Source organism: Mixophyes fleayi, chromosome 4, assembly GCF_038048845.1.
Source record: "Mixophyes fleayi isolate aMixFle1 chromosome 4, aMixFle1.hap1, whole genome shotgun sequence".
Lineage (NCBI taxonomy): Eukaryota > Metazoa > Chordata > Amphibia > Anura > Limnodynastidae > Mixophyes > Mixophyes fleayi.
The window spans coordinates 160,092,916-160,115,361 of NC_134405.1; the positions used below are offsets into that span (position 1 = coordinate 160,092,916).

The following is a 22,446-nucleotide window of genomic DNA, read 5'->3' on the forward strand; positions in this document are numbered from 1 at the left end:
GTGTCCCCAAAAATTTAGGGTCATTTTCGGGATTCTGCAACAGCATGTAGGAGAATGCAGCAGCTGCAAGAAGACTAGTATTTAAAGGCGAATGTACTTTAGTCCAGCAAAGTAGTCACCTGTGAAGAGAGTGCAGACACAGTTAGCTTGTATCAAGTGATTGCCTTAATTATACTTTTTGAGAAGCAACTAGAGAAATTGATGGAGGAAATTAATCTTAGCAAATCCACTAACTATATTGTAATTGTAGATTAAGGACTTAATTCGCTTCTCCAGGATCCAAGAGCTATCAACATCTTGTAATGACGTCTCCTCCTTCAGTTTCTCTGGCAACTGCTTCTAGGAAAAAACTTAGCTTTCCCAAGACACCCAGTAGTGATGCAGATGAGTCAGCACAACATTTTGACATTTGCTCTGCTGTAAAAGAATTGCCCAAAAATCTTGACAGCTCTGCCATAAAATGAACTACAAATTCCATGACAAAGGCCATTTTCAGCAATTACAGACTTCTGTGATGGTGGATTCCAGCGGGGATTAATTAGTATTGTTTGAGTATGATGTACACAATGATGAGGGTGAAGATGATGACAGTGTAGATTGCAGGTACTGAAATTTAGCTAAGAGAGGGGAGCTACCTGATGCTGGTATGCCTGTTAAAATTTTGGGTAGAATGGTATCTTGGCAATTTTATATTTTTCTACAGTTACCTTTCACCTTTTTTAGAGAGGTGTTTTTTTATTTAAAAAGATACAAGCTTTAACCACTATGCACTTCAACATAGGCTTTAGCAAATGAGGTAGAGGGATTAGTATCATCATGACTGGGACTGGAGAGTGACAACATTGTCACCCCCATGGTTTCTGTATGAGCTATGGCACAATACAATGTCACTGGAGACTTTGAAGAACACTGACACCCCTATTATTACAATTTCTGTTTCAGCACTGAACCCTGCCACCTCTCCTGTTTCTGAGTGAGCTATGGCACAGTAAAATGTAACTGCAGATTTAGACCAAGCCAGCCAGCCCTATAATTTCTATTTCAGCAATGACTCTTAGCAATGGAGCACTCCTCTTTGTCTGTTACCTATATAACGCAGTAGAATTTGCCTGCAAATTCAGAAGACAAGCCTGCTAGCCCTCCTATTTGTATTTCAGCAATGACTCTTAGCAGTGGAGCTCTTCTCTTTGTCTGTTACCTATATAACACTTCTGAATTTTCCTGCAAATTCAGAAGAAAAGCCTGCAAGGACTAGTATTTGTATTTCAGACAATTAGCAAAGAAGCAATGGAGCTCTTGTCTTTGGGTGTATATAGGTAACATAGTAGAATTGGACTGCAGAATTACACCAACCCTGCCAGTACTAGTATTTGTATTTTTCTGCAATGAGATTTAACACTGGAGCTATGAAGCTCTCCTGAATGTCACTGATTACTTTGTTTAACACTGCTACCACCCTCCTCTTTCAATTCGCTAATTTTGCCTGCCCAACTGCTCTACACTCTATGCTACCCCTTCTGTGTCCCTCTCTCAAATGGTGCTAGATCGCCGTGAAGGGCGGTATTTATAGATTCCAAAACTCCCGTCACCATGACGTTTTGCCTCGTTGTTGATTACGAAAAAGCGCGAAAGTACCGAGCCGACTTGGCTCGGTACTCGGATCCCCTAAGTTCGGGTGTGTTCGGTTTCCAAGGAACTGAGCCTGAGCATCTCTAATTTTAATTGTCCTCATGACAATCATTCCTAACAATGAATTGCTAAAATGAGGTTTGTGTGTATTTAATCCTACCTTTTGTGACACGGGCACCCTTAGGTGATGCATACATGAATGTATAAGCAGTACTTTTATTGTTCCATCAAAATTAACAGCTTTTACTTCTGTCAGGATGACACCAGCCAACCTAATATTGGCTAGACATAATCCTCCTGTCTAGACACCAATCACTGTTTGGCATCGTCGCACTGCACAAGTGCATAATTCAGGTTTATATACTTGACACTCCTCCCACAGCCTTAACTTGATGAACAGGTTACATTGCCAGCTTGCCTTTAAAAGAAAGTTCTCTGCAGATGTTCTGTAATTGCTCTTCACTGCAGACAAACCTTGTCATTTTTGCTGTTAGGTGTGGAAAATCACACTTTATACTTTGCCACATATGTATTACACCTGTATATCTTAACCTAGGCGCACTGCTATGTGTGTGTAACCCTGCCTGCAGCATTTACCTGCAGACTGTCAGTTGAATAGCTAATTTCTCAGAGACCTGTAGAAACCCATTCCCTTTTTCACACCTTCTAATTGAAAAAAAACTTTTGTGAACACTTTTTTTAGAGGTTATATCATAGTTGCCACTGTACCATGCTTTGATATTATGACCCTTTCAGTGTCCCCATTTTTCAGTTCTGGCAAATCGCCCAGTACAACAACTCATATTGTGTATACTTAATGGATTCTTTATTATTATTCTCTGGGATTTATATATTAATATTTATAGAAGATGAGCATATAAAAATCATACTTGCAGACTTTTTTTGCCTCCAGATATATTAGAGGGGAGGTGAACGTGGCAAGCATGGGGGGCATTGTGCCATGAGTCATGTCATCAGGTTCCTGCTGCACAATGCTGTAATTTGGAAGTGGGGTGATGTGGTAGGATTACCCACAAACTACCCAAAATTCCCAGAGTCTCCAGGACATTCTGGAAGACTGGACAAGTATGTTTTAAATGCAAATATTGACATTATAGTCAAGTTGAGTAACATGTTATGATGGGGCTTGTAGAGCATTACGTTCGGTTGAGTCGGTCTATTGCATGTTTATATGTACTTGTGCAACAGCAAAGTGTGGAATTATTTATAAATATTGGCAACATATATGGGCAAAATATATCTAATGTGTGGCAATCAGACCAAAGTGCATGTACGGAATAGGACATGACCCAATTATCCTTATCTGATAAGAGAATTTACAACATACAACCGGAGTTTATAGTATATAAATGTAACCGTTAATTTATAAGTTTGGAAAAATTACCCCATAATGTATGAATGTGATAATCTTTGAGAAATGATATATTTAGTATAAATCCACTTATTGTTGCATGTATAAGTTTGTATGTTAACTGAAACGTATGTGATATTTGTTAGATACATGGTCCTTTGCTGTATTTTGTTCCATATGTATGTTCCTCACATTTTCCAAATAAATGTCTCTAATAAGGTTTAAGATTTAAAAAGGTTCATGTTTGTGCTTCTCCAGCAACTGATATATAATCTTAATAAGGATGATTCTAAATATAGTGCCCTTTTTGATGTAATGTGTTGTTCATGTTTTATATGGAAACTTGTATGAAAGATTACATAATCAGTGTTATTTTAGATTAAATGTACAATATGTGCTCCAAAATTAACTTTTTCTTTTCTCATCTCTCTTCCACAGAGTAATGAGATAGTTTACTATAATGCAAAGGAGGATCAAATGGATGTAAGTAGCTAATTATTATTTCTATTTTCCTTCTCAATAATCACCCACACTTGTAAAAATACAAATAATACTGTAGCTGTTATTTTACATGAATATTTAAATTTTTTTGTGTTACATCAAGTTCCATTCATACTTCAGTGTTTAATTTGATTGTTCTGTGATTTGTATTCATTAGAGCAAAGCAGCTTAAGGTCACACTACTTCTACTTTTCCGAATAGAGTATATTATAGACATCATTTTTTTTAAAAGCACACTTCTACTTTCCCATATGAGAAACCATCCAGCAAAGTTGTTTGTTAAAGACTGATAGTGGTGTAACTGCTTTCCAATGATAGGGGGTGCAGGCAGTGGCTGGACTACCACTCTGGTGAGCAGCAGTATAGCACCAGAGGTTAGGGGAGGACTGTAGGCACCATAGTTCCTGCAATGGCGGTTATTCCGCCACTTCCTGCCCCCACTATCATTTAAAAGCAAGCGCGGTGAAGCTCAGAAGAGCGAGGCCCACATGAGAACAGACTGTATCACAAATTTTTCTGTGATGTCCGGCGATGTACAAAATCAGCATCACATGACACATTTTCAGTCATGTGCTTCAATAGAATACCCATAATGCCACACTGTTTTTACCCTTGAGGGAATTCAGCCCATTTGAACATTTTCAACATTGCACGCAAGAAAACTACTGCACCCTTCATTGTTTTATTCACATCATGAAGTAGTAGTGCCCAGCCATTATGTGCAGAGATAGAGATGTTGCCTATAGCAATTAATCAGATTCTAGGGCCTGATTCATTATGGATCTTAAATGAAGAGGTATCTTATTTCAGTCTCCTGGATCAAACCATGTTACATTGCAAGGGGTGCAAACTAGTTTTCTGTTTTGCACATAAGTTAAATACTGACGTTTTTTTCATGTAGCACACAAATACTTGATAGCTTATTTGTACACTGAAATTTAAAGTTGATATTTGTCTGCTACATGAAAAAACAGTCAGTATTTAACTTATGTGCAAAACAGAAAACTAGTTTGCACCCCTTGCAATGTAACATGGTTTTTGTCCAGGAGACTGAAATAAGAAACTTCTTAATTTAAGTTCCTTAATGAATCAGGCCCCATGTCTTTATCTTTTTTTCTTGTGATGTAATACTGCGCATAAAACATTGGAAAATAGCTGCATAGGCAAATATGATTGTTTTTTTGTGTACAAAAGTCAAAATGGTGGTAGCCTTGGCGTTATGGAATCTGTGGCGCCAAACAAATACAAGAAGTTGATGATGACGTTAAGCGGTTGGGGCATGGGAAAACGGGTTGGCCGTGCTTGGATCTAACCATGCACTTAAAGCATATAGGTCTGTCAACTCTTCCACATTATTTGGGAATCTACTGCATTTGATCCCCTCTCTTCTGATATTAAGACTTTCCCCCTAAAGATTTGGGGTAAACATTCTCCCTGAATCAGGCCCCTAGTTATCATTTATTTAGTACATTCTACAAAATTACAGTTATAATCTGATTGGTTGCTATAGGCAACATCTCCACTTTTTCAAACCCGCAGTTTAGTAAATATACCCCTTAACCCTGAAATAGACCACAAAGTTCATTTGAGGTTCAGATACAAGTAAGACGTGAGTTTAGCTGTTTCTTTAATTTAGCCTTTTTGTTCTTCTTAGGGGTTAAGAGGGCTGTTTTATCAACACAATATTTTTCATTTCTTTCCAGTTTTCGTAGCACACAGGGTTTTTCTTTTCTTATTATCTACACAAGATCACAGTGTATAAAAATATATAAAAAGCCACTACAAATATTTGCGCTATACTACTATTTTATTATTATTAATTATATATATTTGACTATTATTTGCTAGTATTTACTGTCACTGTTTGACAATATGCTTGAGTTATTTTGAGAATTACCTATATATAATTTGACAGCATGCTTGGGCATTTTGAGAATTACATATATATACTTTGACAACATGCTTGGGATATTTTGAGAATTACCTATATATAGCACCTTACACCTTATTCTGTAACTTTGATGTTAGGCTATATACCATTTATTTGTCCCAGATGAAAAGTAATGTTATAATGTTCTTTTAAATATAATATGCTGTAAATTCATAAGTGATGAACCAAAATCTTTTGGTGACCTAATTTATCATGTACACTTCAAAAAGCAACCACTAACGACTTTACTAATTAGCATCTGGAAACTACGGGTGTATTTGTAACCCATACATATTTTATTCACATAGTATTAATAGAAATTGTAACTTTTAAAATAATAATATCGGTATTTAATTAAAGTTATATATCTATTTATCACAATAGCAGCATGTTCTATGAGGAAGCTTGCAAGTTTTGAGCCAAGACTAACAATAGACTATAAATGTTCCTCATGTCTTTTGAAACATAATTGGAATAAATGCATTTTCTGCAAGGGGCATTACAATTTATCACTTTCCATTTTAATTTGTTTTATGGCTAGGAAATAACAATTCTTGTCACAATACTAATGGTAATTTGTACTTATTAAAATCTGTAACCAACAAAAGATATGACGAAGACTGTATACTGTTTAATTTGTGTTTACATGCAGACTTCAAAACTTTTTCTTGGTCTAAATGATAGTTGAAATAATAACTACAAAATTATCATAAAACATAATATAATTACATAGTTTTTTTTTAAACTGCTGACCTGAGACAGCTTCATTCTATTTACCTGCAATGTGACATAAGAGAGGGGGGAGTGGTAGATAGTGGGGAGGGGGAGAGAGAGTGAGAGAGAGAATGAATATGATCTTGGGTCTTGTAGATAATAGAACAATAGTTTACTTTCTTTATGTATTTATATTGAAGACTTGTGCTAGCACTTTATATGAAAGGTCTCTAGAATGTAAGCTCTTGCAGGCAGGGTCCTCTTTACCTATTGTCCAATGTCTGTCTACTGTCTGACTCCCTCGTACGTCTTGTCATGTCTTTTGCTGCACTCTGTGTGAATCCCATTAGCCTTATTCACATTCACATGCAACTTATGTGTATTACCTCATCTATTTGTTACTTGCTTACTGTGTACGGCGCTATGAAATCTGTGGAGCTTTATTAATAAATAAATAAATAATAAAAGGGCCTGGACTCTCTTCATGGAAAAAATAGATTCAGTCGTAGTGTTGTAACTATGTGAACAAATTTGTGCGTCCTTTCTCTGCTCCTGACTCCTCCCCCAGCCACACTTACAGATGGTCAGCCTGGCAAAGCGGTCTTTTGAAGGCAAATATTAAAGGAGTGTAATCACAATGGTCTTTCATATATATTAGCTTTGATACATGGACTCTTTGTGTTTCACCCAAAACGATACCCAGAAACTTGTGTTCTTCAATACTGTTTTTTTCCCTAAAAACATATAAAGCATATTCTATTATTTATTGTTTGTTGTTTTTTTTATTATCTTTTTTCTATTTTTGTGCATCTTCTGTTCTATAATTATGTGGAATATAATTCTTGTTCCCATGGCTACCAGCTAGTTGCTTTTGGCGCCCATCCTCAATCTGGACATCTTGACACATGTTAACGCACATGCACACACAAACATATAGACATATCCTTATTAGTGCAGCTATAGTATTCTGTTCTTGCCTTTCTTGGTAACATTTCAGTTTCACCTAGAATATTTATTGTTATCTTAATGTTGTACATATACATCAATTTTTTGTTGTTTATTTTGTACTCCTTCTTTTAATTTATTGGACATAATATATGTTATAGTCCACTTTAATGAAACATCTTTTCAGTAATGCAAATAAAAGCAAATAAAAAATAAAAGAAATAAAAAACAATCAAAGAAGGTAACACATTTCTAGTTAGAAACATTTTTTTTTATCCATTCTCCAAATATTTATTTTATATTAAATGGGTAGATAGTATAAATTAGATTCATATACAGAATATATGAAATTGTATTGTACTCCTGGTCAATACTGAAATATACAGACAATTTGTACAAAAAAATTCTAGGGACAAATATCTAAAGCCAGGTACTGGCCCTTCAATATCTTTTTTTAGTTAGTTTTTTTAGTTAATTAAAACTTTTCCTTTGTTCCCCTTTTAAAACACTGCTTATTCTGAGCCTTATTCATGTCTTACGTCGAACGTAAGCAGGAAAGAAAATGCACACATTAAAAAGCACATTAATAGGCATATGTTCTCAAAATGCGTCCATCTTTATAACACTAGCATATATAGCAGGTTTATGTCAGGAGTAAGGTGTGTATGCTTATTATCATCATCATCATCATCATTTATTTACCTGTCACAATAGTGTAGAGATTGCTTAGAAGTGTAGCTTGACAGTGGTAGGAGTAAATGCAAAGTCTCATTGCCCAATTTGTACACAATAGCGTAATATAATGAAGTGTCATATACATAACAGAGAATATTGTCTTAACAGTTATTAATAAACACAAGAGTCACATTTACCATATAAATTATAAATAAATACGAACACAAATACTAATACAAATGAAATGAATTAAAATTAAATTAAACACAAAAATCTGTTTCTCCCCTTCAATAATTGAATGGAAAACTTTTTTCCATCCGCAATCCAAATGGAAATCTTAATTAAGTAATGCAAATAGTTGGCTGCGACTTCGTATGATATAGCAGCTGGGAGGTGAGGGGTCAAGACGCAATCAGCCAGTTATAAGCATCTAGCTAGTGCTACCGATTGTCATCATCATCAATATTATGTATCCGTGTACCAGCCTTCCAGCATCCACAACAGATAAACCTTCTGACAAGGCCCTTTCGGTGCTCAACCTAAACTTGTCCGACCCCCCCTCCTCCATTTCATCTCTCCAAGCTTAAGGAGACGTATGATGCAACAAAACCTACATATACAAATTTTTGGTATTTTACACAATAACAAAGATGAAGTCTAACTCTACATGAGCCCCTAAATTTGTATGAAGTAAGTGCACATACAAATGTGGTGTTCCCTGTAAAATGCACCTAGATGAAACAAAAGATGGACTATTTAAAGTGCTCAACACAAACATCTAGATGTAGTGGACAAACAAAATTACTACGCAGACACGCAATAAATTGAGATTGCTTCCTTAAATGCACAGAATCCACTCTTTGAAGTTAATTGCAATATCTTGTCCTACTGGACAAAATGTTGTTTTCGTATTTAGCTGCAGCATTGCTAGCCACATTGCTGAATGAGGGCTAACAGTAATCCAACGTCCCACCCAGCTTCTCCCTTCAAAATATGCATGCACTTGCATATTGACATGTCACCCATGCACCATTATATACACGTGAAAATGCACATATATGGGTTTGTATTATTCCATCACTGTAAATGACCTTGAAACAGGTGATGCAGTTAGTTTAAAATAATTCTATAAAATATAATACTCTCAGAGGCTATGTAGTATATAACATATACATAATGCTTTCCTGAACACCAATGTGTTTTTCCCTTACATTGACTGTTTTCTCTTGACTTCAGTACCAAGACAAACTGATACGTTATTTCCTTTAAACATAATCCAATTTGATCTGGATCTGCAGTTATGCTGCTTGTTTGCTAATAGCTCTAGTGCTTTTTCTCTGTCTCCTCTTCAATTAACTGCACACATTCATCCACTGCAAGGGCTCTGTACCTAATTGAAAGCTCTGATTTATGTGAGCAGAGGACTCCCTTTACAAGGTGTTGGTTCTAAAGTTAAAGCTGATGAACGGACAATACAAGTCTTAAAACACTAAAACATGTTTTTATTGTTTATTTTTCCCCACTCCTATCTGATTTATCTTGTGGATAGATTTTCTTTATACTTATGTATCTATTGTTCTTAAAATAAAGGTCTAATGTGCGTGTCTTATTTGCCCAATCCATCCTTAAATAACCACTAATTTAGTAGGAAATACCCATTATGTGGATTCACACAGATTCTAAAATATGATTGTGAAAGTAAGGAAATAATGTTGGTGTGGCTCATTCAAGTTGTAGGTGCATTTGCAATAGGTTTCTACTTAATTGCCTTATTGATATGTATCTTTTGTAAACATCTTCTAGATAAAAATGACCATAGCAAAGTAATGCATACACTTTTGCTGTTTACTTCCCCAATTAGTTAATTGAAATATGTTACAGGTTAGCAATATCTACTGATCGTACAATAAAACTGATTTCTGTTTGCTACAACAAACACTATTTTCAGAACAATTTGTACCATCTTACGTACACACAGTGCAGGGAAAACATACAGCTGCACTGATATCAATCACATACTCACTGTTTCAGCATCTAACTAAAGCCAGAAAACAGGTAATAAAACAGTGAATAGTGTTTGTAGGATTAATTTTCACTTTCATACCCATATAGCAATAAATCTAATATAAATACATCATGTTGACTTTATTGAATACAGAACCTTTTCTTTTTTTACATTAATAATTTTTATTAACGTTTTATATTTAAGAGATAAGGGGATACAGAAAAAAAGGGGGAGAGGAGGGGGTACAGAGTCAAGAACTTCTCTCCTTTTCTTTTATCATGCAAGACTCCCCAAAACTATCATAGCAGAGACAATCTTCATTTACAAGCAGGGAATTGCCTTCTCCCTCTTATTCATTTGCAGTGACACAGACTGGACTGAGAGTGGAGAACTTCACCCTCCAATTTTATTTGATGTAGTCCACCCCCACACTCAACCATTAGAGACATGGGGTTCCTGATACTAGTAAACCAGCAGTTTGTGTACAGATGTAGTTGTTGGTTCTTAACACAAAGTTGCCAATTTTCCAGGGACAGTTCCAGATTTTACAGATTTGTCCCTGGAAAGTCTTGTACCTTGAAAATGTCCCTGTATTTCAGGATTGGCCAGCTGTGCAATAGAATTTCTCTTGTTGTGCTTGTTAAATGCTATTCTTACAATAACATTCTATTGTCTGTGGCTCATAACTTATTATTAAAGAGGACAATTTACAAGGCAAAAATAGCGTATTATAATTTTTCACTAGACATATTATGATGGAGATATCTGAGGCCCATTGAGACTGCATTGCATTTGACATGCTTAGACGTATCGGCTCAGCAGCTAATTGTCTGAGGAAATTATTTTAGAATGCTGGACAATATATTTTACTGTGCTTCATGTTTTTAAACAACCAAGATCTGTAGGATCCCGAGTTTCAGGGAGTTCTCCTGGACTCCTAGTAGGGTAGACCATTCTCCTGGATGCCACATCACTTCTTGTGGAAGTGGGTTGGATGGGCCTTCATAATGAGTCATTACAGCCCCACCACAACTGCGCGATGATGCAAATCTAAAAAGTAGACACGTTTGTCTACGTGCATCGGTGCACTGTAGTTCTACTTGTCAGGGAGAAGGGAGCTTATTGCTGAAATAATAAATGTGGCTATAGAGAAGAGAGCATTGCTGGAACAAAATAGCTGCATAATCCATGATGTGTGTATATATATATATATATATATATATATATATATATATTATAGTTTATAATATACAGTTTATTTGTGATTTACTCCTGAAAATAATAAACTTTGAAGATAGGTTACAACCTTACTTGTTACAATCTTGGATGTAACAAGTCTGACCTTTTTGACCAATTGTAACATTCCTTTCATGTTTCCTATCTTTTGAATATCTTATCAGACTTATTGATAGAAACCTTTATTGGTTCCCAAAACTAGCCTTAAAGAAACATATATTCATTTGATTTTGCTATCTATAATTAGTGTTCCATTTATCCTATTTAATAACAACATACTTCAATAAATATGCTGTGCTTTGAAGTAGAGTAAACAACACCTATTTTAATGCGCTACATGGTATGAAAGCCATGTTGAGAAATCTTCTTTTGTCTTGCTAGAGATTGAAGGATCAACATTAGTTTTAAGTACTTTTATGTCAAGTTTCTAGCTCCTGTGCAACTTTAGATAAAATAGCATTCACACCTATGAAATGTATCACCGTGAGACAGTGCAATCCCTTCTCAGTCTTACACAAGTGGTGAAAGAAATCAATGTCTCTTTAAAGTTATAAATCAGTAAATTTAACCTTTTGTCTAGTTTTTATTTTATTATTATTTTAATTCCAATTGAAGCAATAAAGAATGTGAACTTTTCCAAGTCATATTTTAACAAAAACCTCTACTTTCCCATCAACATTAAAACAACTTGCAAAAATATATAATGTTAAGAAGCGCAGTAGTAATATTGTCTTAGTATCTATTTTGTCAAATATGTAGCGCTTTGAAGAGACAGTACCAGGTAGTGCTTTTTCTAAAATAATTATTACATTTTAAAAAACATTCCATGTCTTGATTGATAAGTAAAGAAAAAGAAAATAAGAAAAAATAAAATTACTTTAAATACAAAATAAATTACAATAAAATATAAAGAATAAATATAAATATGGAAATAGATAAATAAGGAGCAGACAATGCAAATTTGTAGTATGCATGTAAAAATCCTGCAGTGGTTATAGCTCTTTTCTAGTTCTTTTATACGTTGGATGGGGGGCTCTTTGGCAGGCACAATAGAGTTGGAGCATTTGTAAGATATGGAAAATGTTTATCTTACTCTAATCAACTTTCCCTACCGCATTTCCTTGTGATTTTCTTCTGTGGCCGCCGGTGAGACGGACTCCATGATTTTTATATGCATACTACAAATTTCCATTGGCTGCTCCTTATTCATCTATTTATCTATTTATATTTATTCTTTATATTCATTTTATTGTCATTTATTGTGTATTTGAAGTTCTTTTCTTTTCTTTACTTATCAATCAAAATAAATCAATATAATTTAAAAGCTATTAATTATTTTAGAAAAGGCACTATCTGGTACTGTCTCTTCAAAGCACTACCTATTTGACAAAATAGATACTAAGATAACATTACTGTTAAATCTATTTATCTATAGATTAAAAGAAGCTGTCTGCTGAATGCATTTAGGGAATACTCACTGCCTAAACAGAAAAATAACAAAAAAAGGAGGTAATGTAATCCTGTAAAGGGGGGACCGCCCCATAGTACTCAGTTCAAGAGCTTCAAGTGCAAGCAAATTTATTGGAAACATGATGGAGGATGCTAGAAATAAATTCCATGCGGTAGACCTGCCAGATCCGATTAGCAATGGAGAAAATGGAGGCTGGTTCCAGAGTTTCCCAAGATAGGACAATCTGGAATTTCATAGCACTAAGAATATGGGTGATCTCTTTCTGTGTGTGTTTGGGGATATCTGGAATATAGTGGGGAAGTAAGGAATAGGATAAAGAGTTGTAGATGGTAACATTGGTGATATTGACGATTAAGCATGGTATTTCCCACCAGAGGGGGACCAATTTTGGGCAGGGCCACCAAATATGGATCTAATAGAATTTATTTTATTCAAGAAATAATACAAATTTATTTGTCAACCAGTATGCACACAATGTTTATTAAATAGAATGTTTTATGTACATGTTTAAATGTATCATGATATTTTTGCCTTATTGGATCACAATAAATAGGATCACTAATTGAAGGGCAAGAATAGAGGAAACCTGATATATGAGTGAGACAGAAAGGATATGGGGGACAGCATGTCTGTTTTCAGTGTCTAGCAATTACACATATGTGATGTCATTTTATAGAATTCTTACTCAGGCATTCAGGAGGATGATAGAAAAGAAAAATGAATGGATCTTTAGGGAACGGTGCTTGCATCAATGAATTTATAAGATTGTGCACTTTATCCTACAAGGGGATATTTTTGGGCAGGACCACAAAAGTGATTCAAGGGTTCTATGTGGCCACAGTTCCTCCAACATCCAGGACTAGAGGTCACATACATTTTACAAAGTTTATCAGGCGTTTAATACCATATATGGTAAAGTTTATATGTTTCTTATATCCGGTGCTTTTTTTATTTTGATAAAAGGTGCCAGAACTCACATCAAGTAGTCAATCACTGCACACACACCCACACACGTTGTGTAATGAAACAAAACGGTCGCGCCTGCAATAAACACTCAGTGCGCGACCACATGACCAATCACAAGCTGAGCAGCGCCACAAGCCGAGCAGTGCCGTCACAACCAGCACAGACAAAGTACGCATGCATCGGACTCTACACACAACCAGCCCGCATGCACCGTTTTAATGATTTTGACACCGACCTGCTACGCTCGACAGGGTGATTCAAGTCCACGTGGACCAAACATCAGATGTTCAAAAGTTACTTTTAAAATTTGAAATGTCCGTCGAAAAAAGGTGCTGGAACTCTGGTGAGTTCTATGACAAAAGAGCACTGCTTATATCTGAGCTGAGATTGAACTGTTGGCTATTTTTTCTCATTATTCTTCCCAGCAATCTTCATCTGGGGTACGACCAATATCTTTTCCCATTCTTGTCTGCTCTGTGAACCCAAAATCAGGTCTAGCACCAAATGATAAAATAGAGAAATCATGCAAAGAAGGAAAACTAGAGTGCAAGGTGTTGTCACTGAAATGTTTCTATTGCACTTGCATGTGGGATGGTTCCTGCCGCAGTCCAAATGCAAATATCAGTTAAGTAATGTGAGTAGATGGCCTCACTTTTCTATGATATAACAGCCGCACTAATGAATTAAGTACTATCGGCTGGAGAAGTCAATCCACAAATAGCCAATCAGCAGTTGCTAGCCATCATTGCATATCATCACGCCAGCTCTCCATCACCTGCAAGAGATATGGTCCTGACAGCTGTATATGTGTCTGCGCCCATTTTTACATCAGTCGCAATTAGGTGAACATACCCTTACTGTACAAGTATCGCCACTGTCCTCTGATTGTTACCGTCTCAGGGTGGCGATAGCAGAGGCACAAGTACAGGGTGATTCAAAAGTCGCAGTACACCCTTTTATTTCAAAAACTCTACAGGAATTGGGCTGATTGGCCGATTTCAAGATGACGCCCATGTTTGGTACATACCGTAAAAGATAGACCACGTCACCCATACCTTACTGGAGTATTCAGGTTTCCCAATTTCCTGTAGAGTTTTTTTAAATAAAAGGGTGTACTGCGACTTTTGAATCACCCTGTATAGAAAATAAAGCATTATTATCCAAATTAAAAAAATACTTTTTTTTTTAATAAATCTGTTTTTTACATTTTTTTTTCCTTTTAAAGTTTTTTTTTTTTTATGTAATAAGTCTGGACATGGTAGCCCAAATTCAGCTCACACATGCAAAGATGGACCTTGTCCTGACTTGTCCAGCTGAAAGGCTGCCCTTTCAGCTTCCAGCTAGTATCATGGGGGAACTGAGCATTTTTTGTTAAATAAGAGTAAAGCCTAATTTTCTATTGCTGCAAAAAGCAGCGTTAGAAAATGGAGGTTATCACTCGGCATCATAAGTAGGACCCTTAAACATGTACTTGTAGCCATGGGTAATCGTTGTGCAACCCAGCAGTGGCTATTCATCGAATATAATTATTTTTCGTGTATGAGCACGTCAACTCCATTTACATGTGTGTGGATTTTTTTAAACCATCAGTAGTGGTGTGACTACTAGATCCTGTGTTTTTATGATACTGTCCCTGGTGACAGCTGGTTTAATATTTCTACTCTGCTGAAGAGATTCTTGAATTGAAAGTGTTATTACTGATAATTGATTTTTAGGTGTGGAGATGGTCACTAGAGACTAGCAGAGTATCTATGTAGCCTAGGCTCATCTGGCTTTTAGTGTCCAATTCTGTTATAGCCTCATTTGTTACTATTAACATGCTGCTCTTCTGTCTTAGGGTACAAGTCCCAATTTACAGATATGAATGTTTAATTTATCCAACCAATAGCCATAATTGAGCACATTTTTCTCACTCCTTGCAATATACACTACATTTTGAGCACCAATTAAAATCAAATTGCATATAGGTAAAGGATCTGTTTTCTGGAAACCCGCTATTCACAAAGATTTGAAAACCTTTAAAAAAAAAAATAATAATAATTGCAGCTGTTTGGTAATGAATGCCAGAATAGCAGGGAATTAAGCATAGTGCTATACATAAAACATGTATAGATGATGTAAATAACAAACAATGTATATAGCAAATCAGTGCTGTACAAAACATACAAAACATAATACAAGGACACTCAGCTGAATGAGGTGGAAGCAGACAAGAAGACAGGAGAGAGGGCTGTCTTTGTGAGAACTTACAATCTAATGGGGAGGGGTGAGTCTGAGACAAGAAGGGGAAAGACAGTGAGATTTTAACAGAGGACACCAGGTTATTTAGTTAGAAGACTAGTAGGCGGTGATGAATAGGTGTGTTTTTAAGGAGCGTATAAAACTTTGGAGGCTGATGGAGAGTCTGATTCTACAAGTGGAGAGTGGCGTCTTAGGGGTGTATTCAATTGTCACCGAGTTTTTTTTTTTGACCGCGCTAAGTCATTTTAACACTGTTTGTTATCATTTTCGAGCGGGTTAACTTTACCCCGATTCAATTCCATTTTTAACGCTCATTTTTTTTAATCAAACAGCCGCGTTAAAAGCTATCCATCTGTTTTTTAATGTGTCGCGTTAAACAGGAAAATATGCTGTTTTCTCTCGCACCTCTTTGGGGTGTGTTAGAAATAAAAACCTCTGAAAAGTATTTGAAATCATGTAACAATGTGGAAAAAAAGTGAAACTTATGTTTATCACTAATGCCTAACTTCTGTAAGTTGATTTTCTTGTGAAAAAATAATGAAATAAAATACATAAAAAAAAAAAAATCACTAATTATATTTATGTATGTTTTTGGTACAAATATGAATGTAGTAATGTGTTTTGACATGGTCTAGATGATTCTATGGTAAAAAATAGTTCAATTGAAAAATATGCCAAAGAAAGTAATGTAATGTAGATATTATCAATGTGTATTAATGTGTAATGCAATCTAATGTATGGAAATGTATGCAAAACCTTTTTTTTTTGTGTTATACATGAACACGTTAAAACTCCCCTAAAAACTCGCAAATACAATGTTTAACGCGCGGGGGCAGCGTTCCCTCTTTTTCAATTGAATTGCATGAGTTTTAATGCTGCGCTAACTAAAAACGGCCGCTAGTGCCGTCAAAAGCCCACAGGAGATTTTTTTTTTATGCTGCGGGGAAAGAAAACCTCGCTGACAATCGAATACCCCCATTAGAGGTGGCAATTGGTTGTGGTTACTAGTGAGAAAGAGAGAGGTTCCAGTCATTGGCAAAGCAGAGTGGATGGGAGGGAGTGTGGCGTGAGAAGAGGTTGGAAATGTAGGAGGGGAGGAGTGGTTGAATGCTTTGTTTGAGAAAAGTAGAGGGCTGAGGATGGATCCTAGTGGGACCACAACGGGAAGTGAGCGGAGAGGAGGAGGAGCTTGAGATAGGAAAGGAGAGGTAGGAAGTAAAGGAGGAAAGAACAGTGACATGTAGGTCAAGGGAGTAAGGGGTGTGAAGGAGGAGAGTGTGGTCAAAGCGGCAGTGAAGTACAGGAGGATGAGGATGAAGAAGTTCCTGTTAGACTTGACAGAGTGAAGACTGTTGGTTATTTTAGTGAGGACAGTCTTGGTGGAGTGGATGGTCTGGAAGCCAGATTGGAGAGGGAAAAGGAAGGAATACTAAGGGGAGGAAGCTTGTGAGGAGGTAATAGCAGAGATGCTTGGGTAGTAGTGTAGTTTGGCAGGAGAGAAATTGGGTTGTAATTGCAAAGAAAGTCAAGGTCAAATGAAGGTGTCTTGAGGATAGGTGAGACAAGAGCATGTTTAAAGGATGAAGGGCAGATGCCAGAGAGGCAAGTTGAGAGTAATAGATATACTAAAATAAATAAATAAGGTAACTTATCTACTTGTTCTATCTAAGCTAATCAATCTGGAAAATATGATCTTAACAAAGTAAACTGAGGAAAAACACTTGTGCAGGGTTGTGCTGAGCAGCAAATTCTTAATGCAGCCCTTCATCTTGGAGCCCTCATAAGCTTTTAATCTTTCATTTCCAGATCACTCAGCTTAGACAGAAGATTGGTTGTGATCCATGTAAGTTAAATTATCCCTTCTATTTTCTAGCATCCTACCACGTATTGATTTTTTTCTGCTCAATGCACATCACTCAAGTCATGTCTTCTGATCTTTAAATTTCCATCACAGCTCAAGTCATATTTAGCCCCATATGATATTAAAGCAATTTTTTCGTTTGAAATTGCCATTCAATAAAGCTAAACTTATTTATAATGTTTTTCTACGCTTTCTTAAAATGTTTTACTTACTTCTATTCTGTATTAAATTAATTAATTAAAGAATAATGGAGCAAAATTATTATTTGTAAGATTGTTTTTGAATATTAGTACAGTGTGACATTTGTGACTACTCCTTTGTATGCTAAAGTGTTTACATTGCATTCCTAATTGGCTTATTTACTGCTTACTAGGACTAATACTAAAGCTGGGTACACACTACAGAAATTTCGACCAACTTTTTATGCCGAGCAATTTTACATGCGATCGATGGTCCGATCGCTCGGTCCATGCACTGCATACACACTAGCCTTGTTTAGGACGATAAACGGAAGAGCGGACATCCCTTTAGCGACTTTTTACAGCCATGTTGTTGTGAACAATGATTTAAATTCCGTACACAGTGCAGCGACATTTTCGGGGAAATGTACGAGATACTGAAGACATTAGCATAAAGGGACGGACCCTGCACTATAGTTAACTCCCAAAACAGCTTAAAAACAGGCTACACTGTCCCTTCATTCATTCCCATTTGTAAACGTACAATGACTACAAAACAAGAACAAGCAGCCGCACTTCTCATGCTTACTGTGGCAAGAAGAATGATGGTACGGAACCGACGAGAAAGAAGGAGAAAGAATAGATCTTGTTGGACCAAAGAGTGGTTCAAGAGGAGAGACACGTTCTGCCATATGCCCCTGCTGCAGGAGATACGGGACAACAACCCCGATGATTTCAAGAATTTTCTCCGTATGAATGATTCAACTTTTCAGGAACTGCTCCAACTTGTAACCCCTCTCATCCAGAGGGAGAACACCCATTTAAGGAGACCCACACCGCCAGAGCAAAGACTGGTGGCAACCCTACGTTTTTTGGCAACAGGGAGAACACTGGCAGATCTGAAATACATCACGGCTAATTCACCTCAAGCTCTTGGTATAATAATTCCTGACACCTGTGATGCTATCATTGAAGTTCTCAGTGACCAGTATATGAAGGTTTGTACAAAGCAACAGTATTTATTTATTTTAAAAATATCGTTTTACAAATTAACATATTTAACGTAGTAAAAATACATTTAACTTGGAATGTGCAAATCATAGATTGTTAGGACCAGCGCAACAGTTTATAAATGTTGGTAGTGCAAAATTTCGCTTGTGTTCATACCAGGTGTGTAACCAACGTAATGTGGCATCCTTAATGATGGTAATGGTGTGGATGTCATACAAGGTTGAGACATGCCGCTTTGTCCACCCATGGTCTGAAATGTGTATGCTTGTTGGTGTTTATGGTTAGTTGAGGAAAGGCATATGTCCGGCCACAAATCTTCAGTGGAAGCCCTACACATGACGTCACACAGCAGCCGCTCCATTTCAGTTTGTATGCGCTTGCTATTACTTCTCATTTTGCTAGCTAATGTTGATGCGAGTAACTCAAATGTGTCCTGTTCCTTTCTTGGTGTTAGCAGATTGTTAGCGCAATCAAGCATCCTTTCTGCTAGTGCATCACTTTCTGCTATTTCATGTATTCTGCGTCTCTTTCGCTTCTGATTTATTTTTGCTGGTGTATCACCTTGGGTCGCATCTTGCCTGTCTGCAGTTAGCCTGCTTTCACGTGGAGTGGGATAAATAGTTGTAGCATCCGGGTCTTTAACTTCCAGCAGGAGAGCATCAGACAGTAGTGCAGGCTGCAGAAGAGTAAACGAATGAGGGGATGCAATTGCATGCATGTTCAAATGTTAACTATGTACATATCTTTATGTTTCAGTTCCCATCGAGCGAAGCAGACTGGAAAGTGATAGCGGAAGACTTTGAGAGACTATGGAATTTCCCAAATTGCGGTGGTGCTATTGATGGCAAACATGTCCGAATCATGCCACCATCAAACAGTGGATCTTTCTACTACAACTACAAAGGGTTTTTCAGCATTATTTTAATGGCCATCGTGGATGCGAACTATGAATTCCTATTTGTGGACATTGGGAAAAATGGAAGAGTCTCAGATGGTAGTGCATTGGAGCATAGTGCCTTCCATAACAAACTAAAAAACAAGGCCCTAAACCTTCCATTGCGGAGCAGCACTAAATATGGATTACATTTTGTCTTTGTGGCAGATGACGCCTTTGCATTGCATGGGAATGTATTAAAACCGTACCCGCAAAGAAATATGACCCATGAAAGGCGTATATTTAATTACAGACTGTCATGCGCTAGGCGTGTCGTAGAAAATGCCTTTGGGATTTTAAGCAACAGGTTCAGAGTTTTTGAGTCTACAATCAACCTGCATTTGGACAAAATAGACAAAGTTGTGATGGCCTGTTGTGTTCTGCATAACTTTCTGCGGCGAAAAGCATTAGTGGCCGTACCACCCAGGTCAATGTGGAAAGTAATGGTGAGAACATGGAGGTAGTGGGCTTAACACCATTAAAGTGTGCCCACTCTAAAAACAGTTGTTCTGTGGCAAAATTAAATCGGGAGGCCTACCTTTCATATTTCAATGGTGATGGTGTCGTGCCATGGCAAAATGATTGTATATGAATATTTATAAACATGTTATGCATTGTTATTGTGTTGTTGATTGTTTGAACATTAATAAATCTGTTACACTACAACATAATGATGCACTGTACTTACTGTGCCGCTTGCAGGTATATCATATGCTTGCTCTACCTCTGGGGATGAACTGCTGTCTGTGGGCATGCTGCTAATGGACGTACGTGGTGTTTCTTGGTCCTTCACAAAGTGTAACATATCAAAGTACCATAGCTTTGGCACATACACGTCTTCAGCTGCAGCTCCTGATTTTTTGGATGCTTCAACTTTATTTAATTATTTTTTATACATAGTCCTAAGGTTCTGGATCTTGCTTTTTGCCCATTCAACAGTTGCTCCAGGGTGATATGGCAGACATGCTTTTACAAGCTCTTGCATCACAATGTTTCGCATCATTCTGTTAGAATACTCCTTGGATTTGGCTTTCCACAAACATGGGTGAGCCCTGTAGGTCTCAATAAAATCCTTCATTAGGTCAGCATTTCTTTCATATGTCATTATGATGATCTGTTTTGGTATAATAAAAAGAAACATAAGTCCCATCCGTGCTGTAAATATCAACAATGCAAGTACACATGTATGTATCAATAAGAAATAACTTACCGTATATGTGAACGAATGTACAGCTCCGAAGAATCGTAAAATCCCTTCATATGTAATGGTCATGAACAGGTTACAGTTATAGAAACAAAACTGATACACAAGGTTATTATACACAATGCTCCATTCTCTAAACAAACGCCCATGTCAGAGTGTATAAAATTACAGAGGAGCCTGTCTTTTGCCGAGGAACGTGAGAAGATGGAGAATAAAGAGAAGGTGTTAGTGGGGGTGGAAGCAATGGAGACGGAGACGCAGGCACAAATTGTGCCGGAAGAGCCAACAAATGTAGGAAAAGTTACAGAGCGGGATGGAGATGCTCAAGAAGAATGTACTGCAGGTAAAAGAGCAAAGTCAATGAGCCCTAGAGAGATGGAGATGATGTTCAAAGTACTGGACCAGTATAACTACGACTGTCAAAAGCGAAAGTACAGAAAAGTGAATAATAGAAAGGAATTGATAATGCAAAAACTACTGCGATTACTGAAAGAAAAACTTGGAAGGAAAATAAATAAATTCCAAGTCCAGAAGAGGTGGTCGGACCTTAAAAATAAAGAAGCTGGGAGACTGGAGCGAATCCGTAAAAACATAAAAAAAAGTGAGTACCACGAGTAGTTGTGTAATGTACCTGTTTGAATTCTACTGTCGCTAGAACCAATGCAAACGTATGATTATTGATTTGTCAGAAGCAAGAATTAACGGTGACAAGGCCACTGTAGATACCAGTGATGTAATTACACCTGTGATAAAATGCGAAAAAATAAATGTGCCAGAGGGACCACAACACAAAGTGATCTCGAGCAGCGTGCAAGGTGAGCACATGTCAGGTCTTGGAATAAAACTTGTATTAACTTTAGTACAGAGATAGAAGCAAAATGGTAAAACCTTTGTGTTTTCTTTAGAGATGAGCGGGCTCGGATTCCGCTAAGCCCGAACAGTGCGGATCCGAACGGGATCCGAGCACTGTTCGGATATTTCCGGCGGGCAAAAAATTGAAAACGAGGCTCTGTCGTCCAAATCTCGCGGCGAAATTCGCGAGGGGTGGGAGGGAGGGCCCAGAACAATTCTATCTTGTACCTCTTTTTTTGGCATTATGTGCTCAAGCTACCTTGGTGCAACCTTTTGGCCTAAAAACAATATTGTGAGGTGTTCAGAATAGACTGGAAATTAGTGGAAATGATTGTTATTGAATGTTATTGAGGTTAATAATAGCGTAGGAGTGAAATAAAACCCACAAAACTGGTTTTTAGCACTTTTTATGCTTTTTTAAAAATAAATCAGAACCAAAACCTTTTGTCGGATGTTTTTGCAAAACAAATCAGAACCCAAAACCTCAAGCTAATCAGAACCCAAAACCCAAAACACTAAAAGTGGCCGGTGCACACCCTTAGTTTTCTTGCTTCATAGATACCATCGTCATATCAGACGAAAGTTCGTAAGAGGGAAAAAATGTCGCCGAGCTCTACGATCATTTGCAAAAAATGAAAGACAATATTGCGAACATTAAGAGAAAAATCAAAATCCTTGATAATACTTTCGATGATATGTATATGCTGTTTGCAACTGTTG

At 36.9% G+C, this 22,446-nt stretch overlaps 1 protein-coding gene across 7 annotated transcripts in view; it reads left to right on the top strand.

Moving 5' to 3' along the window:
- The window catches only part of CACNA2D1 (calcium voltage-gated channel auxiliary subunit alpha2delta 1), a 612,754-nt gene that overhangs the window by 319,036 nt on the left and 271,272 nt on the right, over window positions 1-22,446 (top strand). For all 7 annotated transcript variants that reach the window (XM_075208701.1, XM_075208699.1, XM_075208698.1 and 4 more), the window contains exon 5: window positions 3,440-3,484. In XM_075208701.1, coding sequence (XP_075064802.1) covers window positions 3,440-3,484 — 45 coding nt within the window. The remainder of the gene's footprint in view (window positions 1-3,439; window positions 3,485-22,446) is intronic.